This window comes from Argiope bruennichi, chromosome 4 (assembly GCF_947563725.1).
Source record: "Argiope bruennichi chromosome 4, qqArgBrue1.1, whole genome shotgun sequence".
NCBI classification, from domain to species: domain Eukaryota; kingdom Metazoa; phylum Arthropoda; class Arachnida; order Araneae; family Araneidae; genus Argiope; species Argiope bruennichi.
The window spans coordinates 80445223-80472987 of NC_079154.1; the positions used below are offsets into that span (position 1 = coordinate 80445223).

At 24.0% G+C, this 27765-nt stretch overlaps 1 protein-coding gene across 2 annotated transcripts; it reads left to right on the plus strand.

Annotated features, from left to right (window-relative positions):
* The first annotated feature begins 1878 nt into the window (after positions 1-1878).
* Positions 1879-27574, plus strand: LOC129966506 (uncharacterized). 2 transcript variants are annotated; one of them, XM_056080940.1, is made up of 20 exons: positions 1879-2268; positions 3260-3319; positions 3674-3752; positions 4926-5049; positions 6622-6790; positions 8712-8833; positions 10438-10619; positions 11160-11256; positions 11795-11964; positions 13580-13630; positions 14962-15104; positions 15698-15800; positions 17240-17377; positions 18558-18656; positions 19234-19330; positions 21840-21965; positions 22426-22542; positions 23539-23671; positions 24522-24682; positions 27313-27574. In XM_056080940.1, the coding sequence occupies exons 1-20, from the start codon at positions 2120-2122 to the stop codon at positions 27453-27455; spliced, it is 2463 nt and encodes an 820-aa protein (XP_055936915.1). In that variant the 5' UTR covers positions 1879-2119; the 3' UTR covers positions 27456-27574. The 2 variants fall into 2 exon arrangements, 1 of the variants encoding a protein (XP_055936915.1); XR_008784264.1 differs by lacking the exon at positions 27313-27574 and having other exon boundaries at positions 22426-22552; positions 24522-24646.
* Positions 27575-27765: the final 191 nt, after the last annotated feature.

The following is a 27765-nucleotide window of genomic DNA, read 5'->3' on the forward strand; positions in this document are numbered from 1 at the left end:
AAAACCTATTTTTTTGTAAGTAACACTCGCAGAATTTAATCCGATCAACTTGTTTTACTTTAAAATATTCATACATAGATAAACATTATTCCAAAAATGTTTTTCTGAGTTGAAGATTATCTAAAGTATGAAAATTCTTCAAAATTTTAGAATTATTGTTTCAAATATTACTTTTTCTATTACTACTATAGTTGTTTACAATAATTACTCACATATTTCATATGTAAAACAATAAAAGTGAATTTTTTTGTTGTAATTTGAAATTCCTATGATTAACCCTTGAATATGGTGTAAACACTCTCAAAGAATTCTGAAAACACTCTGAAATCGGAAACTGAATTTAAATCGAGTAATAATTCGGGAAATGAAGCTAAATGCTGAAAATGAAAATTCTTTTCGAATGTTTCAAGGCATTTGGTGTCAAAGGAAACTCAATCATCTTATAGATAATAATTCAGTTCTCAGGCAATTGGGAAGATAGTTTTTCTTAGGATAAAATAACGAGCTGTATCTTTCATTATCCTAACACTGGAAACGGGAAATACAATAATGCTTTATTTGGATACTTTTTTTTTTTTATTTAACTTGACTTATCTTAAATCTGTTTAGATAAATGTTGCAATTTGATTTTGATGCACTAGAATTTGTTGATTCCTGAGGATTTTAGAATAGTTTGATACTTTCAGAACTTAATTATAAATTAACTGTTTATTTTTATTTAGGTTTGATTACTATTAAAAGATCCCACCTGATAGTAAATTAGAGAAAAAAATTGACCATTCAATTCCCTTTAGATTTTATTCGTATTAAGAGAAACCTTCGCTAGTAAATTGGAGAACAAATAGATTTTAAGATTCTATAACATTATAATAATGAATTATGGACTATATCAAAAATAATGAAACTTTCAAAGGACAAGCTTTTATTAGTGTACTAAATGCATAAAAATGGTATTTCTTTAAATTTAAAATATGTACATCAAAACAAAATGAAATTGTTTTGGTTTGGTTTTTACTGTTTTATTAGCAAGAGCAGGGATAAATGTCATCTGAGGTATAGTTTACATTTTCATTCCTTTGTTATATTTAACTTTAAATTTTGACAAATACGCGCTATAATGTTTTGTCTTTATGGCTCCTCCTAAGAAGTAGCGGATTTCTGAATAGGCGGACTAGGCACCTGCCTGGGGTCGCCAGGTCGAGTAGGGGCCTCGACATTTTAATTAAGAACCTTAATTTCTTAGTTGCCAAATAAATAAATTTTCAAAAATGTGAATTCTATGAATTATAAAATATTAGTAAGTTATCAAATATAATTGATCATGTTATTGTATGCTTCATTACATTTATTCTGCTATTAAAATATGCATAAATATCGATAATTTTCTTTAATAATATGGATACCGGTTAGTTTAGAATCATGAAAATTAAATATAAACCTAAATAACTTTTGTTAAGTAAAATAGAAAAAGTAAGCTAAAATAAAACAATAACTTGTTAGAAATGCGTTAGAATGTGAAACTAAATTGAACAGTTTATTAAATATCGTGTCTCATAATGTGAAGTATCTAGGATCTAAAAATATCTAAATCACCATTGCTTCTAAGAAGATTCTAATCAATTCAATGCGACATTTTCTTCAATCATTTCACCTTCACCAATATGCTTTGAGGGCGATTTTTATATTCGGATCAAAAATTATTATCATTTTTTTATTACAATCTCATTAAGAAATTCAAAATAAACTGAAATTTATTCGGATATTTTTATTTATTTTTTCTTCTCTTATGTAGTATTTTGCTGAAATGGTTTTAAACGTAGCAACGGTTAATGTGAAATTAATTGCAGTCATTTTCCGAAACCGTCGTAACCATAGAAACCGCGCAAGCACTAATATTTGAACGAAACATGTTTTGGTGTAACGAAATAGAAAGCTAAGAATCTTACTTTTGCCTATTACTTATTGAAACTTGCGATTTGGTCTTTATTTATTTATGATATTACTGTTTCAGTAATTTTTATAGATATATTTTGTCTTGCATTAGCGAAACTACCAAAAAAAAAAAATGTCACTATATTAATTCATTTATGATCGCTGTGCAGTGAACTGTGGGAGCAAAATGGGAGATATGTTTCAGAATAATTCTTTTTTGCCATTTTATGTTCATCCAATGGATCAAAAGCGGAGTTTGAAAATAATAAGAGAAACGAAAGCGGAGATCAAAAGAATGGAATCGCGACGTCCGTCCACTCCATTATGTACCAGAAAGTAGGACTTTGAATGTTTCTTCATATAAAATATTTTAATAGTGTTATAGAAGCATGTCTGCGTTTTTATTTTTTTTCCGACCTATGCCTATCGATAAAGTATTTCGATAACACTACGAGGTCTTGATTTAGTACACATATCCATAAACTAGTTAATAGTTAATACTAATAAATAATCTAATTTTTCTAATTAAAAAAATTGTAAACATTGAATGCCAAATGCAATTATAATAATGCAAAAAGAACATAGATATTATTAAAGAAAGTAGTATAAACTAAGTGATTATTGGTTTTTCTAGTATTCATTTTATTGGCAATAATAGAATATATGTATCATACTATGAAATAAAATATAATTAGTAATTGTCATAAAAAGCTTAACTTATGGTCAAAGTATATTTTCAATTTAATTCTTTCAAAAGATCTTGAATGATTATTTTTTTAAACATCTAATAAAAGCTTAATAGCACTTTAAAAACATTCTTCCATTTTCAATAAAGATTTTCAAATTAAATTTTGTTAATTGTAAAAATAATTCTGGAATTAGAAAAAGTATGTGAATAAGATTCTTAAAAAGAAAATATACAAATAAATTTCTTGGATAAGAGCAATGATATGTTCAAAAACTGTTGTTCTGAAGTTTTACTTTGCACTGTGTTTGTATATTTGAAGCAATTTATAGAAAAATTGTTTCTTAATTAACTGTTGAAAATCATTTTGTATCCAAAGAATAATGTAAATGATATAACTAAAAGCTAATTTATAATTTTGATTCAAAATAAATAATTTTTTTCAATTTAAAACATGTGAATTTGTTTTGAATTTATATGGTTCATCCTCAAAGTTTTGATGGGTGTCATTTGTTTCAATAAGCATAATTAAAAAAAAAAAAAAAATGTTTTCTATATTGTTAAGTTCTCAAACTCTTCTGTTTTAAATAAATAAAATATTCATTGGTGGCATTTAATAATTTTTTGCTCATTCCTTTATAGTATTCAATCTGGATTTTTTAATGAATTACAGTTGTCTTCTAGACCATCTAGTTGTTCAAGGTAATGAAAATTGTTCTTAATATTTTCATGAAAGGAAGATTGTTAGTATAGTTTTTCTGAATTTAGTTACTTTGATTTGCTATTAAATTAAAATTTAATGTTTATAATGAGAATAAATTTTGATAATTATCATTTATAACCCTTTGCATATGAAGATTTTTTTTTCACTTGGATTGCTGCAATAAAGTAAGTAGTAACCAAAAGTCCTTAGGATTTTTGTAAAAACATGTATGTGTAATACTAGTTCTTTGTGCACTTTTATTGCATTTTGGTTCATATGATGTAATTTTTATGAATTTGTAATGTTTATCTATTTATTGCATATCAATAACTAGAAAATCATTTGATTTTCAGCACCAAGTCTTTAAAATATGAACATGAAGAACATTTTAATTTTTCAAGCAAGACATTATCACCCATTAGATCTCAAAAAGTAAATCTTTACTTTTATTTGCTATTTTCTTATTTATATTTTTCATTTTAAATTGTATTAAACTGAAACTTTTCTGAAAATACCATTTTTTTAAAAATATCAGTCGACTCATAAATAAATTATTAAAAGTAAAATTTGTAATATGACATTACCTATTTGGTTTAAAATATATTTTGACTAGAAATAAAAAATTAGTGAACCTAGTTTTTTCTAATTTTTTGTTACTAATATTTATTCTAATTAAAATAAATATTTTTTGTATCTGAAAAGCTCAATCAACTTTAATCAGCAAAACTTTGAAGTAGCTTTCATTATTATGCTTTAATATATAAAACAATTCATTTGATGATGTGACTAAAATCTCAAATTGAATTTCATTTTGTCACTTACTCTTTTTATTCATATAACAGAATACTTTAAAAAGAATGTTGATTATTTATTTGTTTATTTTGCAACTTCAAGATAACAACTTAAACATTGCAAAATATATTGCTGAATGATTTTTTGTTAATTTCCAATTTTGGATATGAATACCTTGCAATGACTACTAACAATCCTTTGCTATTAATACTTTGGGTTAAATTTTTGATAAAAAGAATTTTAGGATTTTAGGGGAAAAAATGTTAAAGAAGTTTTCAGATGCAAGGTTATTTTTATAGCTAAACCTTATAGGAAAGCAATGTGTTATTTCTGCTTCTCTTCTGATTTCATATATTCGAATTGAAATTCTTTTATATTCTTTATTAGTTTCTCATTACTTTTTACCCTGAAAGCTTTTATAAAGCCTTATTTTATATAATGGGCATGCATCTTACTAAATATATATGCAAAAAACTCAAAAAAAAAGTTTTTAATGTTAAGAATTTTGTACCTCTTGCTTTGTTTTTTTGAATTAATTAATTTATTGTTTTTCCTGAATGGTTTTGTATCCAATGAAACTAGCATTTAATGAGAAAATTGCTATTATGGCTCTATGTGTAAATTTCAAATATATTTATGGATTTTTGAGAATCTTTTGAAATTAGTTCTGTCATTACTTTTTTTATTTGAATATTTGCTGTATATTTAAAAAAAATAATATTTATTTTCTGCCTTCTGAATACGATATTTCAAATTAAATAATTTAATCCCTTATCTCTGCTTTAATATTTAATAATTTATTTCAATAATTAGGTGAATAATGCTGATATTAAGTTGGAGCCAATTGTGTGCAAACCAGTTTTATTTGATAGAAAAAGCTCTCATTCTGGCACAAAATTGTTTAAAGAAAATTTTACTGTGTTTCCCCCTTTGCCTTGTGAGTATATTATAAGATTTACAATGCTAACAAAACTATTTTTAAAAGACAAGTGTGAGTAAATAAATGCATTGTTTATATTTTTCTTTATAATTAGGATTGCTGAAATTTCTATAGACGTTTTGCATTATTGAATATTAAAATTATAATAATGACAATAGATTCTTAAAATTTTAACAGATGATAATTTGTTAATTTTCATGTTAGATACATTTATATTGATCGAAATTGGAAGAATTCAGTGACACATAATTTATAATTTTTCCCCGCATAACACTACATATCGATCAAAAATTAAGAGTTAAATATTATATTTTGTTTTTTGCTTTGTTGCTTATAAATGGCAGGGATGTAATTTCTTAAAAATATAAAATGTCATTAATATTAGTTGACTGCATTTAAAAGGAGATTCAATTGTTATTATAATATAAATATTGTATCATTAGTTCCAACTTGAAACTGCATAAAATTGTTGCTATAATTTATTACAGTTTTGTGGTTTTGGACCAGTATCCACAATATACTAAATGTATTTTTTTAAGTTCTTCTTCAGCACATTCTATTCATTTAAAAAATGTATTTCCTATCCATCAAATATATTTTTGTATTTTGTGCTTTTACTCTAATATAATTTTTTTTACCTGCTAAAAAATTTAAAAATTTGTGATACTCAGTAATATTTTTTTTTCATTTTCATCAGTAACACAATAATATATTTTTAATTCAAGACAAATTCCATGATAGGCGACTGGAATATCTATATTTATCTGTAGATTACTAGTCTACTGACATAATGAAATAAAAAAAAATCTTTTAATCAGTGTGTTTGTTTTTTCTAAATTTGAACTTAACAACCCACATTTTTTAATGTTATTTTACTTCTTATAAATTTTAATAAAAATTTAAAGCTGCTCACAATTTAATTGTGTGGAATTTATGTATCTTGATTGATTTTAAAAAGTTAGTGAAAATTACTACAATAACTATCAAAAATTACTACAAAATAATATTAAAAAATTTGAAGCAAAAAAGGAATAGTTGAGTAGAAAAACAATAATTTTCAAAATTCACAATTCCAGATATTCAAACTTCAAGTTTGGCTTCAGATAATCAAGCTTTTATTGTACTACTTTTATATTCAATGTTTAGATCTTCATTTATTTAATCATTTCATAAAAAAAGTCTGACTTTAAATTTGTACTGTTCTTCTTCTAATAAATTTAAATGTTTCATTAAAATTTTGTTCAATTTTGAGGAATTAAAAAAATACTTTGACTGCCAACTATGAAAAAATTCATATTTCATACTGTTGCCCAGGATGTCAAATATAAATTATCCCCCCCAAAATATTACTAGCTACTCTGCATTTAAAATTTAGAATAATATAACAGGATTGAATCAAAACGGCTTTCAGAGTTCAAAATCTGAAGTCTACTTTGACAATTAACATAATAAAGAATTTTGAAATATTTAGCAATATTTTTTTGATTTCACTATATAAAAGATTTTTTTTTTTTTTTGCAAAATTGTTTTATATGCATATTTAACCTATTTCTTTTAATTTCTTGCAAGGTGATGAGAAGAAAAGTATTCATACATTAAAAGGCTTATCAGGTAGTTTAGAAAAACTGCAAATATGTTCTAAACCTAAAGAGCTATTACAAAAACAAGAGTCTACAATTTTATCTGATGCAAGCTGTAATTATATTGACGAAGAGTTAAAACCTTATGCTGATGCAAAGTAATATGTATTCAATTATATTTTGATTCTATTATTTAAAGATTTATATTATTTTATATGCAAGGTCTTTTATATATTATTTTATATGTAAAAATATGGTCTTTTATATATTATTTTATATGTAAAAATATGGTCTTTTATATATTATTTTATATGTACAAATATGGTTTTTTATATGCATTTTCTCTAAAATAATTATACATACTTGTTTTTTTTTAAATCAATGAATTTCATGTGTAATCTTCAGTCTAAGAGAAGTTATTATCATTGACAGTAACTTTGATGGCTTTATGTTAGTTGAATACACAATATATTATTTACTAATTGATAAAAAAAATAAAACTTATTTTTTGCTTCATGTTTTTATATTTAAATAAATATCAAGGTTATTTCTGTTTAGGAAAAGTGCATATTATTAAGAAAAGTGATTATTACAGTCATTTACAGTGTGTATTTAAAAATGTATTAGTACTGTAAATTTTCTATTAATTTTAATTTTAGATAGAAATAATTGTGATCTTTCTTTTGAAATACATTTGACCAAATTTCTATAGATAAATGATTGACGATTGTGATTTTTCACAAAGTAATAACCATTTAAAACCTGAAAAATGTATTATAAGTTTCCTTTAAATTAAAAAAAAAATAATCATATTTTTATAAAAAATGATTCCTAAAAAGCATCCCTTGAATATCGTCATAGTATAAGAATAAAATTAAAATTTTTTAATTGCATTTTGTCTGAGAAAGTTATGAGAAACTTCTTGAATTAATTCTAAAATAAATGATTAAAATATCATAATCGATGATCTCATTGAAATTGTAATAGTTCAACAAACTATAAACTACTAAGTTTTATTTTAATAAGCTTTAATTTTCCTTTCCTATTATCTTGCAGTTAAATTTAATAAAATATTTATTATAAAGTTAAGAAAGGTTCTGTTGAATAATATAATATTTATTTGAAAGGTTCCAAGTATTAATTTTAAATATTTTTGGTATTATCTAATAATTTGCTACTTTAAAATAGCAGCTCCTATTTATGTTTTTATGATATTAGTAAATAAATTTCTAAAGCAGTATATAAAGGTTAAAATAAATTTTTTAAATACTCAAACTAGTTGTCTGTACTATCAGAAGATGTTTATTTTCAACAAATTAAAGATCTAAACTCTACTACGTGAAACTAACGAAATTTTTTTGATTTTATGTATACCAAATTATTTATTTTAATGCAAGAATTATATATTTCATCCTGCAAATACCCCTTTTTTACACCATTTTTTTATTCTACTAATTTTTTCATTGCTTAAGCATATGGGGAAATTTTTTCTAAAATGAATAAGCATGTTTTGTTTTTATTAATAATCTTAAACTGCCTTAAATTCAGTTTTTGATTTAAACTAATATCTAATTGAGTAGTGTACTTTCTGGGTTCAATGTCTGTAATACTTGTAAGTGAGTATTTAGTTAAGTTGATGCAACAATATTATTTTTGATTATACAGATTAGAGTCCTAGTTCTTTAATTGCATTTAACCAATATATTTAAATATAAGATATTTATAGAACTTTTATCATTTATCGGTAAAAATCATTTCATAAAAATGTAATGCAGGATTATTTTTTTTTTTTTGCTTATAAAACTTTTAGGGAGGTTTAATATTTATCCAAATTATTGCATATACTAGTTTTATTGTCATTGGCATTATTCTCACATCAAGCAGTATGTATTTTATAATTGCAAGCAAAATCTTTTTAGATAAATTAGTTTTGCTTTAGATCACTAAATTAAAAAAAAAAAACATTTGCTTTATAAATTTACATTTTTTTAATCAGGTTTTAAGCCTTTGTCTTCACTATTTGCATTTTTAAAAATCTTGTTTTACCATCAAATTAATAATTTTTAATTTTTTTTATAGATTAGATGTAAATATTTCTTCAAGTACTGAAAATGAAACCACTGGAGAACAAAATCTTTCAGATCAAATTTCAAAAGAGCTTGATAATGCCTTGCCTTTATTGGAAAAATATGTCATGTTAGGTAAATATTGACTAGTATGATGCAAGATGGCATAATTACTCCTTTGCTCTCTCTATATTTTCTCTCCTTGTTACTTTAAAGGAATAAAATTGCTTTAGGTTTGCTCAAATTGTAACATAATCTTGCTCTGTTATTTGTCAAATCTTCATTCTTTTATGTTCAAAATATCAGTATTAATAAGTTTTGCTAACCACATAAAAATTGTGTAAATTGTATCTATACTTTTAATAAATAGAAAAAAAGTATGGAAATAATCTGACTTTTTGTCAGTTTAGGAACATTGCCCTATAGCATATAAATATGACAAGAAATTAGCAATTTTAATATAGATGATGTGATTTTTGTTTTATATTTCAATATCTATAGTACCAAAAATCAGTTTTGTTATACGAATAAAATGTTTGTATTCATTAAAAAATATACTACTTATATGAACATAATTATAAATTACCATTTAAGAAAACATGCATTTTGACGCAATTTCATGCTGACTTTACAGATTGTTTAAAATTTGATTTATGATTTAATACAGTATAAATCTTGAATTTTCAGTAATTTTTTTTATTGTTAGTGCATTTTTTGTAGTGCTCAAAATTTAAAATCAATAAAAATTTTGATTAACAGGGCTTGCATATTTGAAATTTTTATGATAATTCTTAGAGAACTTAAATCCTCTATTTTTGATTTATTAGATATTTTTAAATTGTGAAATGAGTATTAAACAGAGTCAAAATTAAATTGAGTTAACAGAGTCAAAATTAAATTCTTTTTAAATTATATTTTCTGTTCAAAGTTTTTTTTTACAATATTATTTTATAGTTATAAGTGAACTAAATATCTTTCTTTGCTGAGTAAAGAAGTCATTAAAATTTAATTCCAAAATTCTTAAATCAATCATTTAAGTATTTTAATATAGTTTAATATTTAACAACACATTGATTAAATTGATTAACATGCTTTAAACAAATTATTTTAACCAGTGCAATTAAAAACAATAAATGACAAGTATTAAATTAACCAAATTTACTTTATACAAATTCTAATATAATCATCCCAAGAAGTAAGTATAGTAATTAAACGAAATCATATAATCTGGAATTAACTATTTTTTATATATTTTAGATTCACTATTTTGAAATTTCCATGAAAGTGTCATTTACAATGGAAAACTGAAAAAATTCCAGTATGTTGTAAAATGTAGTAGTTCATTTTTAAAAAAGAAAAATGCAGCATCAATTTTTGTAAATTTTATTTTTAAAAAGGAAATACAACAATAACTATATTTCAAAAAGTATATTTTGGGAATATGTTTTCATTACAAAATTACTCCTATTTATGACATAAGAAGTAATCATTTGAAGTTTTTTATAGTATTAAGTATTATTCTTTTTTATGCTATCATTTTTTTGTAAATTTATGCCTGCTTATTATTTTTAATTTACAAAGAAAGAAAACAAAACATCTTGAATTCAACTTTAGAAGATTATATTGAAATTAATATATATATTTAGGGTAGTTAGCAATATTTTAAAAATAACAAGACTTGTTAGAGAAGCATGTATTAACCATATGCTTTATGATACAAATGCCCATTCTCTTTGTAGGAAGTAAGAAAAAAGAAGATGATGTTGTTTCCATTGTTAAAAGTATTTTCAATCTTTTGGAGGAGAAAAATGTCTTTTTACTTATGCATGACAACAGAATTCCTCTTTTAAAAGTTTTGTTCCGCCTTTTAGATTCAAATTTCCCAGTCTTGAGTTTGCATATTGTTAAACTTTTGCTGAAAGTATGTATCACCAAATTTCATAAAGCTCTTTTTTTTCTATCTATATTTTGATAAAATTTATTTAAGTGTTAGTTGCAAAACAACAAATTTTTAGAACATTAAAAAAAACCCTTGCAATTTTAAATGCTAAGAGGAAGTTAAAATTTTATTTCTCTTTATATATATATATATATATATATATATATATATATATATATATATATATATATATATATATATATATATATATGATGAAATATGATTAAATATTTTGATTTTATAATATTGCTACCAAACAAGATGTTTTTGTAATGAATATCTTGTTCTTTCTGTATGTATCATTCTTATTTGTTTCTACAATGGTAAAAAGAACTGACAGCTCTGAATCATTACCTTGATAGATATAAAATTTTATATATTATGGAAAATTGCATGAAAATAAATTAATGTAATTAATTTCATTTTTTCATGTAAAGACGTATTAGGATTCATTTTTATTATTATTTCTATACATGACATAAATATGCCATGGAAAACAAATTTATGCTGCACATATTTCAGATGAGAATTAAGGAAAAAAATTTATGCAGTGTGTTCAAGCTTTGTTCAAAATTGTTAAAAGATGAGGAAATTGAACTAAATAAATTTGACCTAATTGGTAAGTTAAATAGTTAATAAATAGAATTCTTCCATATGTTATGATGCATGGTTTTATAAATAATTATATTTTACTAAGAATTGATAATTTATATATTTTTTAAAATTTAAAATAGCTTTTAACTGCTCATTATCAGAATATATTTAGAATAGTATATTTTAGTCTAGTATTATACACTAGACTAAAATATGAACTGCTTGTTGTAAAATATGAACTGCATGTTGTAAGAGACTAAATTGTATTGAAGATGCACATTATGTCTTTTTTCTCTTTGTTTGCATTTGGAGAATATATATAAAAGAGTAATAAAAAAATAATTGTACAAAAATTATTCTTATAAGATGTTTAATCAAGATAAACTATATGTAGCAGAAAATGGAATAAATTGCATTATATATAATGCAACTTATTTACTATTATATTTAATATCAGATTTTATGAAGTTAGATCAGTTTTCATATCCCTTTATGTCCTCATCTGTAACAATTTTTTTAACTTTTTTTTTTGCGATCATATTTTTTTTTTGTTATTTTTTTAGACTCAATAATAGAGACTATTTATAACACAACTGCTGAGACTAATGGAGATGCTGCATTATATGGCATAAGAATACTTCAAATACTTATAACTTCTGAAAATGTACAGAAACAACAGAAAGAAAATTACATCAATATTCTATTTCATCAATTAAGAGAATCAAATTTCATGGTAAGATGGGAATGAAATAATATTTTTTTAAAAATCTTAAAAAGTTGTATGTATTTATTATAATAAAGTATATTTCAGTAGTAAATAAGATTTTATCACAATTCTTAATAAAAAGCTTCAAATAAAAATGGAGATTCTTTCAAAACTTTTAAGGAAATATGGAGAATAAAATATTACTGAACTTCTAAATTGTTTTTTCTAATCGCTTTTAAAATTATTTTCTTTATGTATGTATTTGCAAGCACAAATAACTTTGTAAGTTAAAGAGTGAGGAGGAGAGAAAAAATTTCATCACATCATTGATTTTTTTAGAACTTTCTTATTTATCTGGACATTCTATCCTTCTAAAGCTACCATTTGAACCAATTTACATTATGCTGACAACTAGCATCAGTTAAAAAAGTTAATAAAATATTAGGCATAACAAAATAATAATAATATTTTTTCTCAAAGAAAAGAATTTATTTAACCTTAAAGCTATTTTTTTCCTTCATGTGGAAAATTTAATGTTTTATGAGAAAGCATCAGATTAGCTGTGCAGCATGTAATAACAGCAAAAAACATGACAAATATGTATACAAATTAATGTAAAATCCAATTATATGCATATAATTATATTTTAAATTAAATTAAATTACAAGCATTTTAATGTTTATAACATTTTTCTTTCAATTATATGTAAATTTAATAAACTTACATTTGTATTTTTGGCAAATATAAAAATATCTCCTCTGTTAACAATAATTTAATTAATTTACTTTGATGAAATAAAAGGGTTTTGTTATTTTGTGGAACTTTTAAAACTCATTATTAGAATATTTAGAAAGTTTTGCATGTCATTATTTATTTCAAAACTCTATTTTAAATTTTCTAATATGAAAATAAAAATGAAATTTAAATAATTGCTTAAAATAAGTCAAAATAATGCATCCTGTTTTTAAAATTGTTTTTGAATGTGACTTATCTAAAATTAAACATAAGCAATTGTTTAAAATTACTCTAATTCTCTAATTCTAATAATGTTTGTAATTATTTATCTCTAGATTAATTTCTCCAAAATAGTGATGTTCTTATAAATTCTCTTAAATTTAGCTTTATGTCATTCTGTATTTCAGGAATAAATTGCATATAATATTGAATAACAAAGGTATCAACGTTCCCAAAATATTTCTTTTTAATATTTTGATTTACCACTACTGTAATGTAGTTAATGAAAAATTGAATTTCATATTGAGAAAACCCATTTATTTTATATACAAGGCATAAAACTAGTAAAACAGTTACATTTTTTTCTCATATAACTTACATCCATTCAATTGTATTTGTTATGTTCAAGATAATGTCGAATTCCAAATAAATTGGTGAAATTATTTGCAAATCATTGCTTAAATATGCATATTTCATTGTAAAAATTTCATTTAAAGGAGCATAATTATTTTGCTATATAAATTTTGTCAATTTTTTTTTATCTGCACCTTTAAGAATTATTGATATATGAAACCATAACATTATAGTTATACTGAAATTGGGACAAAGGAATACAGAATATCTAATTTAGGTTTTTTAAAAAAAAAATATATATTGGATTTATTTTTGAATTATTTTTCTTTATTAGGCATCTTGCAGTGACAAAAGTGATGGAAGATGTGATGAGATTGTTTATATGGTATTATAATTTGTGATTTATTACATTTGAATATCTATTTTTTTAATTAAAAAAATAAATTTTCCAGTTTGCTTTTTCAAATATATGTCACTTATAAGATGATTGAATTAGATTAATTGCTTGTGGCATTTAATTGAATTGACTCTGTAAAAATCATTAAGGTATTGATAGATCATTAAAAAATCATTAAGGTATTGATTTATATAAATTTGACAATTATAATGCAAGGGCAGTTTTTTTTTCAAGCACCCTCACATTTCAAAAAAAAGAAACATAAGGAACAAAATGAATTCATTGGCAAAAGTTATGTACAAACAGGCTTAATTTTCGACATGATTGTCAAGAAAATTCAGACATTTTTCATATCATAAAATCAGATTTCTGATCTCCATTTCAAAGAAAGTTGATGGCAAATGATGTGAGATGATTGTTTCTTTGAAAATTCTTATTAGAAATCTGAAAACTCTTTGATTTTCATTTAAGCAAAGGATATAGAGCAGGGATGCTTAAGTATTCACCCTCCATTAGCCATTTTTCCATGCTGGTTGACCAGCTCATTGTCTGAGATTTCTGCATCCTCCATTTCTTTCGAACTACTTGATCTTCTGTTGCAAATATTTCTGTCCCTACTCCTTCTTCAGCGAGGAAAAAACTTAAAGCTGAGTGATTTTTATCTTTTCCCTGAACGGAAGAACTATCTTTAAGGCCAAAGTTTTTAGATTAATGACAAATTTTAAAGGAATATTTAGTTCCATTTCGCATCACAGGCAACAGTATTACTTGAGATGGAGATAAGAAACTTGATTTCGATATGTCAAATGCCGCTGACACTGATATGATACTGTCTTCACTTTGATTATATCGAAAAGTACCTATGCCTGTTCATAACTTTTGGTAATAAATTCAATTTGTTCTTTTTATGAATTATCGGAGGCTGAAAAAAATTCCTCATATAATGTATTTATAGGTGATTTCATGCATTTTATAATTTATTTTCGACTTAAAATCAGAAAGTATTATGTATTTAAAATTTTTATATCTTTTCCTAATTTTTTATGCTGAAGATATAAAAAAAAATTAGGAAATTCAAGATATATAAAATTTCTAGCACTTAATGTTGGGATTTGATCCTTCTATTTTTCTGATATCTGCATTGTTCTACAAAATATGGGTACTAAAATTTTCATTTGTAGTTTTATTTAAATTAAAATCTAAAATTTCACCAGTCTATATAATTTTATACTCTTTAATTTACCAAATTTTAAAATGCATTCATAATTCAGTATTAGTACTTTTATTATAAGATATTCTAATTCTCATTGCATGATTAGGTTATGACTTTGCTAAAGAATTTGGTAGAAGATAAGACGATGTGGGAAATTTTAATAACAGAGGAAAATTTAACAGAAATTTTAAAAACTTTAAACTGTTCTCAAAATCCAGAAAATGTTCATCTTATAGTATGTTTATTAAGGTAAGAATACTTTTTTTAATTCGAACGAATTTCTTTGAATTTAATCAATTCTTGCTTTTAAATATTGAAATATTTTTAATTATGCTTGTTATACTAATCGTTTGCCAGAATCGAGTGAAAATTATATGTTTAATCCAAAAGAAATATTAAAAATAAGTTTACTTCAGGTTTTCTATTAAAAAAATCTAATGGTTAATATGATCTGTAGTTCTTTTAATTTGTATGATAAATTTCAGGGAATCTTGATTAATAAATTCTTAATTGATGATGTTATTTTCATGCAGAGATAAAAATTAAGGTTTATTTATGAGCTATGCAAAATATATCTATCAGACTGTATAAAATAATATATCAAGGTGTACAATATAATATTTACTCTTGTATGCACTATAATATCGAAGAAAGATATGGCTCCGCCTCCCCTAATATTATAGAATGTTTGCAGACTTCCATCTATCGTTCCCCCCCCCCTCACATTTTGCTATTTTATAGTTTGCTAACATGAAATTGTAATATATTAGATAAAAAAAAATAAGTGCAATTATAATTATAATTTTGTTTGGTGTGTTCATCAACCTCATTTATTTTTCAAGTAAAATTATAGATGATAAGGATGGATGTAAAGCTGTTGCACGATGCTGCAAAGATGATCTCATTGGGCTTTTGTCAGTATTGGTGACTCATAGATTTAGTATAGTAAGTGTTTAGTTTTATTGTAAAGTTATTAATAAATTTATTACTGTTGTTAGTGATTATAATTTTCTGAAATATACTGTTTATTATTTCGATAAATAAATTGCTTTTCTTATCCTTTTTTACACTCAGGGTAAAAGTATTGCAATTTCAAAAAAAAAAAAAAAAAAATTGTGTTTGACAATTGTGTTTTTGATATTTTTAGATTTGAACAATATTATTCAAAAATATTATTAAATTATTTGAAACTACTATCTATCTGTATATATGTGAGCAAAACATTTCAAAAATATAATGAGTTAAATTAACTAAATTGACATGTTGTCTTTACATCAAAATTAGATCCGTGCAAATTAGTAATTAATTAGTGCAAAATTAGTAGATCCGTGCAAAATTTTGGACCAGTGTTGATTCAAAGGTAATGCTCCATAGTTTATACTTATTTGTATATACTTGTTTATGTATAAAGAAAAGATAAAATTGTAATATTGTGGGAGTATACAAAAAAGTAGAAGGAAAAAAATCTCCCTCATTTTTATAAATAATTCATTCATTATGATTATTTTATTGCCAAGTAGGTATTTCATGTATGACTAAAAAATATTGAGTACCCATTATAACAACTAACTGATTAACTGCTCTCACCCAAAATTTTGCTTTAACAGAAGCTCTAAATTTATTTCTATTTTTGATTTTATATTGAAATATTACTTTAATTTTTCAAGGAAAATAAATTTTTTTAGGGGTATTATATTCTAAAATGCTATTTTGATTATCTATATGTATGCTAGGTATGATAGAAATTCTGGATTTACCATATGTTTTAAATACATAAAATATTTAAAATTGTCAAAAGATTCTCTAATGAGGAAATTTAACTATCACCCATATAAATTTCAGTTCATCACTTGAAGTAAAACATTCTAAATGTTACTATCATATTTAATTTAATCTTTTTAAAAATTTATTTTAGATAGATTTAGCTCAATAATTGATATGATTGAAATTGATATTTTTCTGAAATTTTGTCTTTTGACATTTATTTTGTATATCTTTCTCTAAATCATCTGATGATATTCTTCCTGTACTCAACCAGTCTGTTGGAACTGTATGATTTAATATTAATATGTCCATGATAATGATATAATCTCTTGCAATTTGTATCTACTGTGGTGAACTTTACATTTGGTTAACTTTTTCTCAGCCTCAACTAGGAAATGAGAGCTTATATGCAGGTTTCATTTTGGAAAATAGATACTCTGAAAAGGCAATTAATTTTGACAGTTAAGGAAGAATTAGATAGACATTTTGTTAAATATTTTAAAAATGAGATGTGCTCAGTTTATTTTCAGGACATTAAAGCTTTAAAAGATAAATTTTTTAAGTAAAACTAATTTTCATTTTAAGTAAAACTAATTCTCATTGTGTATTAATATTTTTAGGACATAACTTTGCAAACTGCATTTATTGTTGGAAATTTGGTATCTGTGAATGACAACACAGCACAAATATTTGTGTGGTCCACAAATTTTAGCTCTATTTTGGTCGTTTTAGGAGAATACATCAGTGAACACATTCAGGTAACTTTCTACCTCATTTAGTATATTGATATCTGAATATTAATAAGTAGATCTCTTTACGACTGTCTCCTGTATTAAATAATTAGAAAATATATCCATTGATTTCCTGTGATATTATATACATGCTACAAATTATTATCTTTAATAAATTATTTTCTTTAATAAGAGCTCAGTACATTTATAATTTTGTTACTTTTTTCTGTTAAATTAATGAGGCTGTAGACTTTGTATACTGTTAAGTATACATACATGCATAATTTTTCTTTAAATTAGAATTGTTTCAATTTAAAAAATTTAAAGCTGCTTCGGAAAAAAATTTAGTAAAAGGAGTTTAAATATATTTTTCTTAGTGAATTATTGTCGAAATTTTTATATAATACAATCAATAAAAAAGATTAAATAATTTTTTTTTCTTTAAAAAAATGCTGGTCATCAATGAGGTTAACAATTTTTTTTTTATATAAATATGTTTTAAATTTTATTATTGGAAAAAATATTGCTTGTAAGTAATTGACACACACTTCGGATATTATCTCTTATCTTGCAACTTTTGTATCTTAAAAATATGATCAGCAAAACAGAAGAATAGCACATTAGAAATGTTATATAGGCTTATAAATCAATTATTTTGAACTTCTAATGACTGTAACTATTATTAGTAATAGAAATGCATGATTGCAGTAAAATTTCAAATTTTAATATTTTTGTATTAATTTCTAATTTTGATTGGAACAACTTGTGCTATCAACAATAATATTTCATTAGTTTACAAAGTTGTAATTATCTACAATAATAAAATGTTATTGAGGGAATTTCAACAAAATTTAAGAAAACCATTTGGGTGAACATGAGAAAGAAATGATAGGTGCATATAAAATTTTATTTTACAAAATTTATAATAATGACGTGATAATTACATAATCACAATCAAAGAACAAAAGGTAAATATATATTAGAGAAATTCCTTTTCCATAAGTTAGATAATATTTTAATTTATTTTTCACTTGTGAGTATTATTTTAATTAAATTGAGATTTAATTTAAGACTTAACTTGTTATTATAAGAAATATTATTATTTATTATTCATTTTCTCAAATTTATATGTCTCTTTTACCAAAATTAGAATAAACTATTCATATATTATGTTACTAATATTACTTTTCAATTTTTCACACTTTAGTTTAAAGACACTGTTTCTGATTGTTTCCAAAGTAAAAAATTTCCAGCGTCTAGTGGTGACCGAAACTTACATCACCAAATTTTTGAAGTCATACTTAAGGTACTAAAAATATATTTTTTCCCTTTCTTTTTCTTCTTAATTCTTGTTAGAATTTAAAATGCACTTTTTTATTTTTATTTCAGAGAAAGAATTTTTTTATTCATAAGATATACTTTATTTTGTATAAGAAGAATTTTTTATAAAAATAAATAGTAGACATTATTTATTAGAGATGCATTTTTTCAAAAAAAGATTAATTTTTGAAACAATAAATAAATGAGTTTTAATTACCCATCATATAATTCTTAAAAGGAAGGACAAAGTGGCTGCAAAATGTAAGATATAACGTTTCTGTTCTATTTGATTAATTTTTATTTTAATCTTGATTAAAGCTATAATTTTTTACAAATTCTGTTTAAGATTATGCAGAGCTAATTGGAGATTTTTTTTTCCAAATTATAAATATAATATATCTTATTTTATGAGATTCCTGAAATGTTTTGTTCATCAAAATCTATGTTTCAGTTATTTTTCATGCATGCATTTTCTTGAATTTTACTCAAATTTTTTTTCAAAGTTTTACTATAAAATTGTTTATGGATTGCTTGCTTATATGTTTACAATTATATATTTTCAGCTATTATGCATATTTGCGAATATATGTTTGCATCCAAATGCTGGAAGTTATTTGGCAAAACACCCTAATATGCTTTCTAATTTCCTGGCGATTATTGGTGAGTTAATAGAATATTTAGGTATTCACAATTTCACATTACATTTGCTAATAAAATAAGGCAGCTTGAGCTAGTGTTTTAACTTCAGATTCCACAAAAGGTGAACCATCCTCACTTTCCTACTTATTTATTGCACTCTTAACTTTGTTCAATAAGCTATTTTGATTATGCTTTCAAGTTTTAACTCTTAAACCAATGTCAGTCTTTACATATACATGATTAAACATTTATTTTCATGTTGAAGATAACTAGTTATTGATTTTAAAAAAAATCTTTAACATTTTATGTGTTAAAAAAATTTGGAAATGATTTATTAATCAAATAGAATTTATTAGTAACAAATGGTAAATTAATTATCATTATTAAAAATGAAGTTTTCTCTATCGTACCTAATCAAATTTTTTAAATACAATATCTGAAAGGGTATTGTTTATTCATAAGTTTTAAAAAGCATTAAATGTGTGCTGAAAATTTGTATTTCTTTCTGTAGATAAAAGTGATAATTTTTCTTTCATTTGTATCTTTGAAATAAATGAGTTTTAGAAGCAATGTAAAGATAGATATATGATTTCCCTATATTTTGTATAATTGTTTGATGAAGGCTTGAACATATTTTCAAAAATATTTGAATTATAAAAATGCTGGGATTTTAAACTTCAGTTTTTTCCCCATATATTTTAGTGTATGCATTAATCAAATAAAAAGCTTAATAAAAATTCAGATAAATATATTTCAGTTGTTAAATGAAATTCCTGTTCATTTTTTTTGCATGCTTTTTTGTATAAATATCATTTTTATTTTTAATTTAAATTTACCTTTCAAATTTCCTATATGCCTTTCTTCCTATGTGACATTTTGTCATTGATAAAGTACTTAAAAATTGATAAATTGATTTAGATTATACTGTCACAAAACTATCTTTGAAGAAAATATTTTTTTTAATTACAAGTGTCAAGTTTTTGACTAAGGAATTAGTGCAAAACTTTTCTTCAATTGCAGTTTATTACCTGAAAAAAGCATTACATTTATATATACAAAACAATTGGAGTTCTTATAAGAAGTTGATGATCTTGAAAAACGGGATTTTTTCCCTCATCTATTCGTTTTTGACTTTTTGTTTATTACTATATGGGTTATAAACTGCAGAAATAAAAATAAACAAGGATTATCTTTAGTTTATATTTATCAATGGCATATCTATAAATTTGCTTAACATATCTGTAAATTTACATAAATTTGAAACAAATGTTGAATTTCACTGTCAATTCAACAGTCATACTGGCATGTCGAACTAAAATCTATGAAAGAGTTATAAATATATTTAAGTATTTATTCGAAAAATTTGTAGATTTAAAAATTATTATATTTATAAAGTTAATTATGAATTTGCTACTTTGTAATTAAATAAAATTACAAGTTAATATTTACATTATATAAAGTAGTCGAAAAATGTAAGAGTTCTTGAAATGAGGAGAGATATTGTTTTTATTTTTTATTCTGATTTGGAGCACCAGATAATTTATCATTTGATTAAAGGAAATGGAAAAATCAAATACTGATGGATTCTAAATAAGGATTTAATTACTGCATTATTAATATATAATTTTGCAAGGTTATTTAAAGAAACTAATTAAAATCAGCAGGAGTGGTCTCATTGAAACTTTCTTACATACTTCCCTAATAAAAGAGCTATTTCCCCTTCCCAGCATTCAACTGCTGATCTTAAGTAGAACCATGAACAGCATGAATGCTCAGATTTTTATTGCTGTCAGCAATTTGAAGGAAATTGAATGTGCATTTTGGGTTGCGCTTTATCGACCGATTAAAACCCAAAAAATTTAATGCAGAATTACACTTTTAGTAACAAGATCCATTACCCATACCATATTTCATCTATTTAAGCCGTTGCATTTTTGAATTAGCATTTTCACATGCACGCGAAAAATGTGTATGCGTATTTCTTATGTAACAGGTCGACAGACGTGTACCCTTTGATAGATTCTGTTTCAAATTTGATCTATACTTCAGTTGTTAAAATTGTGTATCAAACTTTACGCCATCTAGTTCTTTAAGTTTTTAAATTAATGTCTTCATTTATATTCAAGCAGCCACTCATATAAACTTTCTCTGAATGGATTTTGTTAAGAATTTGATAGAAACCTATAAAATTGATGACTAGACCACATATTTTAATCCAAGCGATACCTTTTTTTTTTTTTTTTTTTTCTAACTCCGACTAAGACATAATTCTAAAAATGGGTTTTTCAAATTCAGAGAAGTCTAAAAGATGAAGATTCACTAAAATCTCGAGTTTGAAGTGTTTGGCAATTATTATATTTACTTTTCATATACTTCATAAAATGCTTTAAATATTTATACTATAAATATCTTTTTTTTTGTGTGTATAAGAGTTTGAATGCATTTTTTCTTATAAACAATTATGCTTTCTATATAACAATAATAATAACCTTGACTGGAACTATGTCTACTAAATGAATTTCTGTTTTAGATGCTTACTCTGTGAGGGATGGCTCTGCTGAAGCAGGAATAGCTATCTATTCCTTTTTAGTAGTGGTTAGCAATATCAGCTACTATCTGGAATCAGATTCAGAGATTTACATTCAAACAGCTGAAAGTAAGTTCCCAAAAATATTACATTTCATAAAAGAAAAAAATAGAATATGTGAAACTATGTAATAGAATTTGATTATCAAATTATTACAATGCCAACAGCCTACAGTATTGCATAGTAAGATAAAGAAATTGTATCTTTAAAGTAGAACGAAAATTTTCTTTATGCTTATATAATTTGTTTCCTATTTTTCAATACTTTTATACTTGATGTACTTTCCTTCAGTTCAGTAAACTTGTAAACTTAAGTGAATGAGTATGTAAAGTTACCAGTCATTATATAGACTGACTTTTTTTATACGATTCTGACTTCTCTGCGTTGAACATCATTAATTTATTGAAAGTAATTTATATTTAGATGTTTAAACATATTTCACTAAACATCAATATAAACTGTTATAAAGATTCTAGAGTCTTAGTTAAAAATTTTAGAATGTAAGAGTATAATTTTAATTTACTCCTAGCAATCATACCTCTTCTCGAGGACGATTTTTCATTCGAAGTACGACTTGAAGCTGCTAATGTGGTTCGAAATTTGACAAGATCGTCTGAAGTCAGGGATTACATTCGGGAAAACGCTTGTATGAATAAGTAAATATTTAAAACTCTAGCTTTTTTAAAAGTAGTATTAGACTGCCTTTGATTTTATTAACAGGAAATGTATTTTTTTACGTAATAGTTTAAAAAAAATTCATTCAAAGTATTTTCTTGCTGTGCCACAATTATTTTTATATTACTATTCTTATATCTAAGAAATTTTATCAAAGTAAGTTGCCAAGACATTTTGCTATTAGGCTAACAAAAATCAGGATTTTAAGTGATTCTTTCTCAACATTTTTTAAAAATTGTTTCAAAATTGACAATTTTATACTTCATTCATTCACCAGCCTTGACAAGATTAAATAAAGAAGTTTTGACATTATCCGAGAAATAATATACTGTATAAACTGTTTCATTTAATTTGATTAATTTATTTTATTTAAGATATAGAGCTGACTTTTTTTTTTTTTTTTTTTTTTTGAGATTGAAATAATTTAAAAGTCAGTTAACATCTCATTTTAATTGCTGTGCTATTTATTATTGGATATTAAATACCATTTTGAAATTTAAGAAATTTGTCATTGTTTCAACATTTCTAAACATTTTAATTCTCTGGAAAACTCTAAAATTTTAACACAAATAAAAAAAAATTGAAAATTTCCTTATTTTTTTAAATTTTTTATTTTGCAACAAAATGACAAATGTACTAAATTTTAAGTTCTAGATTTTTAGACACATTAACATTTAATATTTTTTTATTATTTATTAATCATGACATTGTTAACAAGTCATTCATTTCTTTTTCCAAAATTTTGTTTATTTATTTATACTCAGTGATTTTGAATGTCTAATATTAATTAATAAAAGTAGAGTTATATAATATACTATATTATACAAATAAATGTTCTTGTAAATATTTTTACTAGTGTTGAGAATAAGTAGGAATCCTTAAATTACATATTAATATAAATGTTTTTATTTATTTATTTTATTTTTTTCTCTTATATTATTAGAAGAACTATATTGTATCATTTCAGTTCTACCTGCCTTCATAAAACTTTTAGATGAGGATGAAAATGCCTTTTGTATTGCTGCATATGGAATTATTATGAATCTTTTGATTGATGAAAATTCTCGTGAAGTATTTTATCAAGAACAAGGTGTCACAAAGTAATTGGCATAATGCCTTTCAGATTTCATTTTTATTTTTGAATTTTTTATTTTAATTATTTTATCTGAATTTTCAGACTTATTTTGCTAAGCTCTATTAATAATTTCTATATGTGTGGGCAAAATTACAACTAGTCCTTAAGGAATCATCTTCATTGCTAAATAACTTGTTTACATATGAAATAAAAAGTGGTAAAACTGGTAATATTAAATATTTTATTTAATAGTTGTGAATTAGGAAATTCCATCAAGATTTTTCTTTATGACGAATCTAAGTAAAGTTGATTTTTCTTGAAAATGGACGATGGCTGAGAGTAGGATATCATTGGTGATCTTATGTTTAAATGAAATAAAAATAGTTGAAATCTGTGCAATGATTTTGTCTGGAGGATTAACTCTTTGACTTTGCCAATAATTTTAAATATAGATGTTTTTGGATGAACGCAGCTGCTCACAAAAACATGAACTGTGATAAAATAACAATAAAGAAAATATTAATATTTTTAAAATTATGAGATGTTTATTATCAAAGAATAATATCTACTCATTATTGTTTGTTTCAGAAAATATTACATAATCGGACTTTATAAAAGACAATCAAATTTTATTGACGAATACAATAACATTATTTATACAGATAATAGCTCTCTTATTTTTAAATATTATGGTGTTAAAGTGTTTGAAATTAACTTCATTGAATTTAGGTGGCTACACATTTAAATTTTATTTTGTACTTTACTAAAAATTACTGTTAAATTTTCTTTAATATTGATTTTTTAATTTATAAAATATATAAATGCAGTAAAATAAAAATAATTTTAACTGATTTCTGATCTGTTTTATACCTTAGGATTCTCCACAAATTGCATCTTTGTGCGGATAGAGACTGGAAAACGTGCGCATTGCTATGCCAAGTTCTTTGGAATTACTATGGAGGTGAAAATGGCTGCATTGCACATGTGTCTAAAATTGAAGCACAGCATTTAGTGAAATACTTGTCCTATTCTCTTTGTAAGTTCTTATTAAGTTAATAATGTTATAAGTAATAATAAGTAAGTTATAAATGTTGTGAATAAGTTAAAATAACACCAAAATTGCACTAGGTCACACTGATTAGTAGCCGTAAGCTACCAGATAGCTGGGTAGATAAGAAGCAACCTTGTTCAACTGCAGTTGTTACTCGTTGAGTGGAGTGACACCCCTCCTGCATCTAGGAATTAAGATTTCCTTTTGTATTTAGATAAATTTAAAAACATACACACATAACCTGTTTTCATTATATTATTAAAAGTCAATAAAGTATTTGCTATAATTTCGTGTTAGCAAATTTAGAAAGATTGTCAACAAAATTGCAAGACTCACCTAAATAGATAATTAAATTTTATGAAATTTAAAATTTTGGATTTTATAGCATTTAAAGGATATTTACATAATTAAGTATCTAAGAACAGAAAAGTTTTATATAATTTTTAAATTATTAGTCCTTCCTTTTTTTAACATTGTTTGAGTCAGTAATGGTGATTACTTAGAGTAAAGAGAATAAGAATCTGTAAGAATGTTATACTGATGAGAGGAGGAATGCTTTCCTGTAATGCTTTTGAACTCATATGATATAGTATCCAATATAATGCAATCAAAAGCAAATGCATTTTAATTTAGCTTAACAATTTTTTTTTAAACATTCAAACGTTTTTATGATGAATTTCGATTAAAAAATATGATTACTGACAGTGCATATGGTTTTTATTTACCATTAAGGTAGCAATTAATTTTTAAGGATCAAAAATTTAATAATATGTTTTCTTTACATGTACTTCTTAAAGAACAATTTTTTTTTCCCCCCAAATGAAAAGGTTTTTTTTTTTTTTTTTTTTTTTTCAAATAAAATTTTCTTTTCTTGCATTGATTGTGAAAAAGGTTAGAAAAAAATTCTTATGAATTATTTCGTAAATATATTATGTTACAGAAATTAAAAGATCTGATGAGATAGGTATAAGAATAAGCCCATTGTGTAAGAATACATTCGAAAATTCATATGTATTTTTGTAAATCAACACAAAGAATGTCCTCTGAAACAGGAATATTCGGAACAAGTTTATTCACAAAAGTGTTAATTCTTAGGTTTCACTTTATAGGCTTTCCTTTTATAATTTTATGTGCTAAATTAGCTCGTTTTTAAAATAGAGAAATATTCTTTTACCTTTTACCAGAAATACGTCTCTTACCTTAAAACTTCCTTTTATAAACATTCTATAGTAAAAATATAATGAATATAAACTTTTCATTATCTATCTATACTTATATAAAGCTCAATGTGTGTGTGTGTGTGTTGGCGCTCTACAGGCCAGACCGTTTGACCTACAAATACCAAATTTGGTACATGTATACCTTGGAGGTCGGCAATGTGCACCTGGGGTCCCTTTTTTGAATTTTTAATTAGAATTTTAATTATTAATTACAAACTAACTTTCCCGCCAAAAAAAATCTTTTCATTTTCCCCACCACCAAATGAGTAAGGCTTCAGTCCCCCCCCACACTAAAGAGGCTAGGGTTAACATTTTTCGGCCAATTATTTCAAACGATTCTGTTTATTTTCTTAATGTTTGATGCATTTAAAATTAAACGTTATTAATTAATCGATCTTTGAGATTTATTCTGAAGTATTTTTGATTTAAAACAAAACAGAATAAAGGAAATTAAAAATTTCTAATCTGCATAGCATCCCAATTGGCGTAGAAAAATTCACGCATTTGCGTTAAAGTAACTGGCGTTGAAAATTCACGCATGCGCATTGTGTTCTGATTGTTGAAAACGGGTTCAATGGATTTTCAACGAATGCAGACTTAATTTAAATTATTTTTAGGTTAGTTGTGGGCTTTTGTAATTAAATTGTATTTATGTTAGTTATATATTTTTTGTATATGTTTATAGTTTTAAGTACATCGTTTTTTTAAGTAGTTTATTTTAACCTGTTTTAGACCGATTATTTTAAACGATTCTGTTTATTTTCTTAGTGTTTGATGAATTTAAAATTAAATATTGTTAATTAATCGATCTGCTCATGATAAATCTGAGAAAATTTTGTTAACAAATTCTTGAGATGTTACATAAATTAAGATATATATTCTTTAGTGCCCATAAAGTTTAAACGCTCAGTGACTCTGTTTTCAGTAATCATATTATAAAAAATGCTTTGTTTTAGTAAAAAATATTATTAAAATAATTGTAGATTCATCCTTTCTACTTTAATTTAAAGCATAAATTCTACGGGAGCTAACAGAAACTTAGAGAGATACATATTACGTTACGACTGAAGGCCTTTATAATATTATGAGTGAATTATATGACTATCAAAATTTGAAGTTTTAAAATATTTTGATGAAGAAGTTATTAAAATAGGAATTGCATAAAATATTTAATAATTAAATTTTTAACGAACATTAAGATTGGCGAACCGACTGGTCGCCAAAGGCGGCTAGTTTCTAATAAGATTAATTGAGTTTATGGCTTAATCATTGAACTGTTGTTAATTATATGTTTTCTTATACAATATGCTGCCAAAAATATTAAATCAGTTTTGCGTTAGGTGGAGTGGATAATTTTCATTCAATTTTTTGAGTATTTTTTATATTATTTTACAGATAATGATGAAATTAATACAGTGGAAAACAAAGCCTGTGACTATTATCAGGAGTGGAAAAATGAATTTTCTCCAGTTGCAAGCAAATTATTAAAATTATTACAAACAAAGAAGACTGTTTTATCTTACAGTCCTCATAACTAAACCAATGCCGTTATTTTTAAAATCATTGTATTGTATTTCATGTTACTTTTAAAAATATTTAAATTTGCTAGTCATTTTTTATTCCAATTTTCATCGTTATTTATTTATTTATTACTATTCTTCCAAACGTTTTGATACAAGATTTTATTTTAAATTAAGAAACATGAAATAAAATCTCATTTTTATAATTCTGAAATTCTTTATGACTTTGGAATACAAATCTTCATTTACATCGTTATATTAAAGATGACTGAGAGGGAATTGTCTTTTATTAATTGTGACTTAACTTATAAATTAATTAACAATGGTT

Coding starts and splice junctions, on each gene's coding strand:
- LOC129966506 (XM_056080940.1), top strand. CDS start 2,120: ATGGGAGATATGTTTCAGAATAATTCTTTTTTGCCATTTTATGTTCAT. Junction 15,105..15,697: donor CTTATAGTATGTTTATTAAG/GTAAGAATACTT, acceptor TTATTTTTCAAG/TAAAATTATAGATGATAAGG. Junction 21,966..22,425: donor TTACATTCAAACAGCTGAAA/GTAAGTTCCCAA, acceptor ATTTACTCCTAG/CAATCATACCTCTTCTCGAG.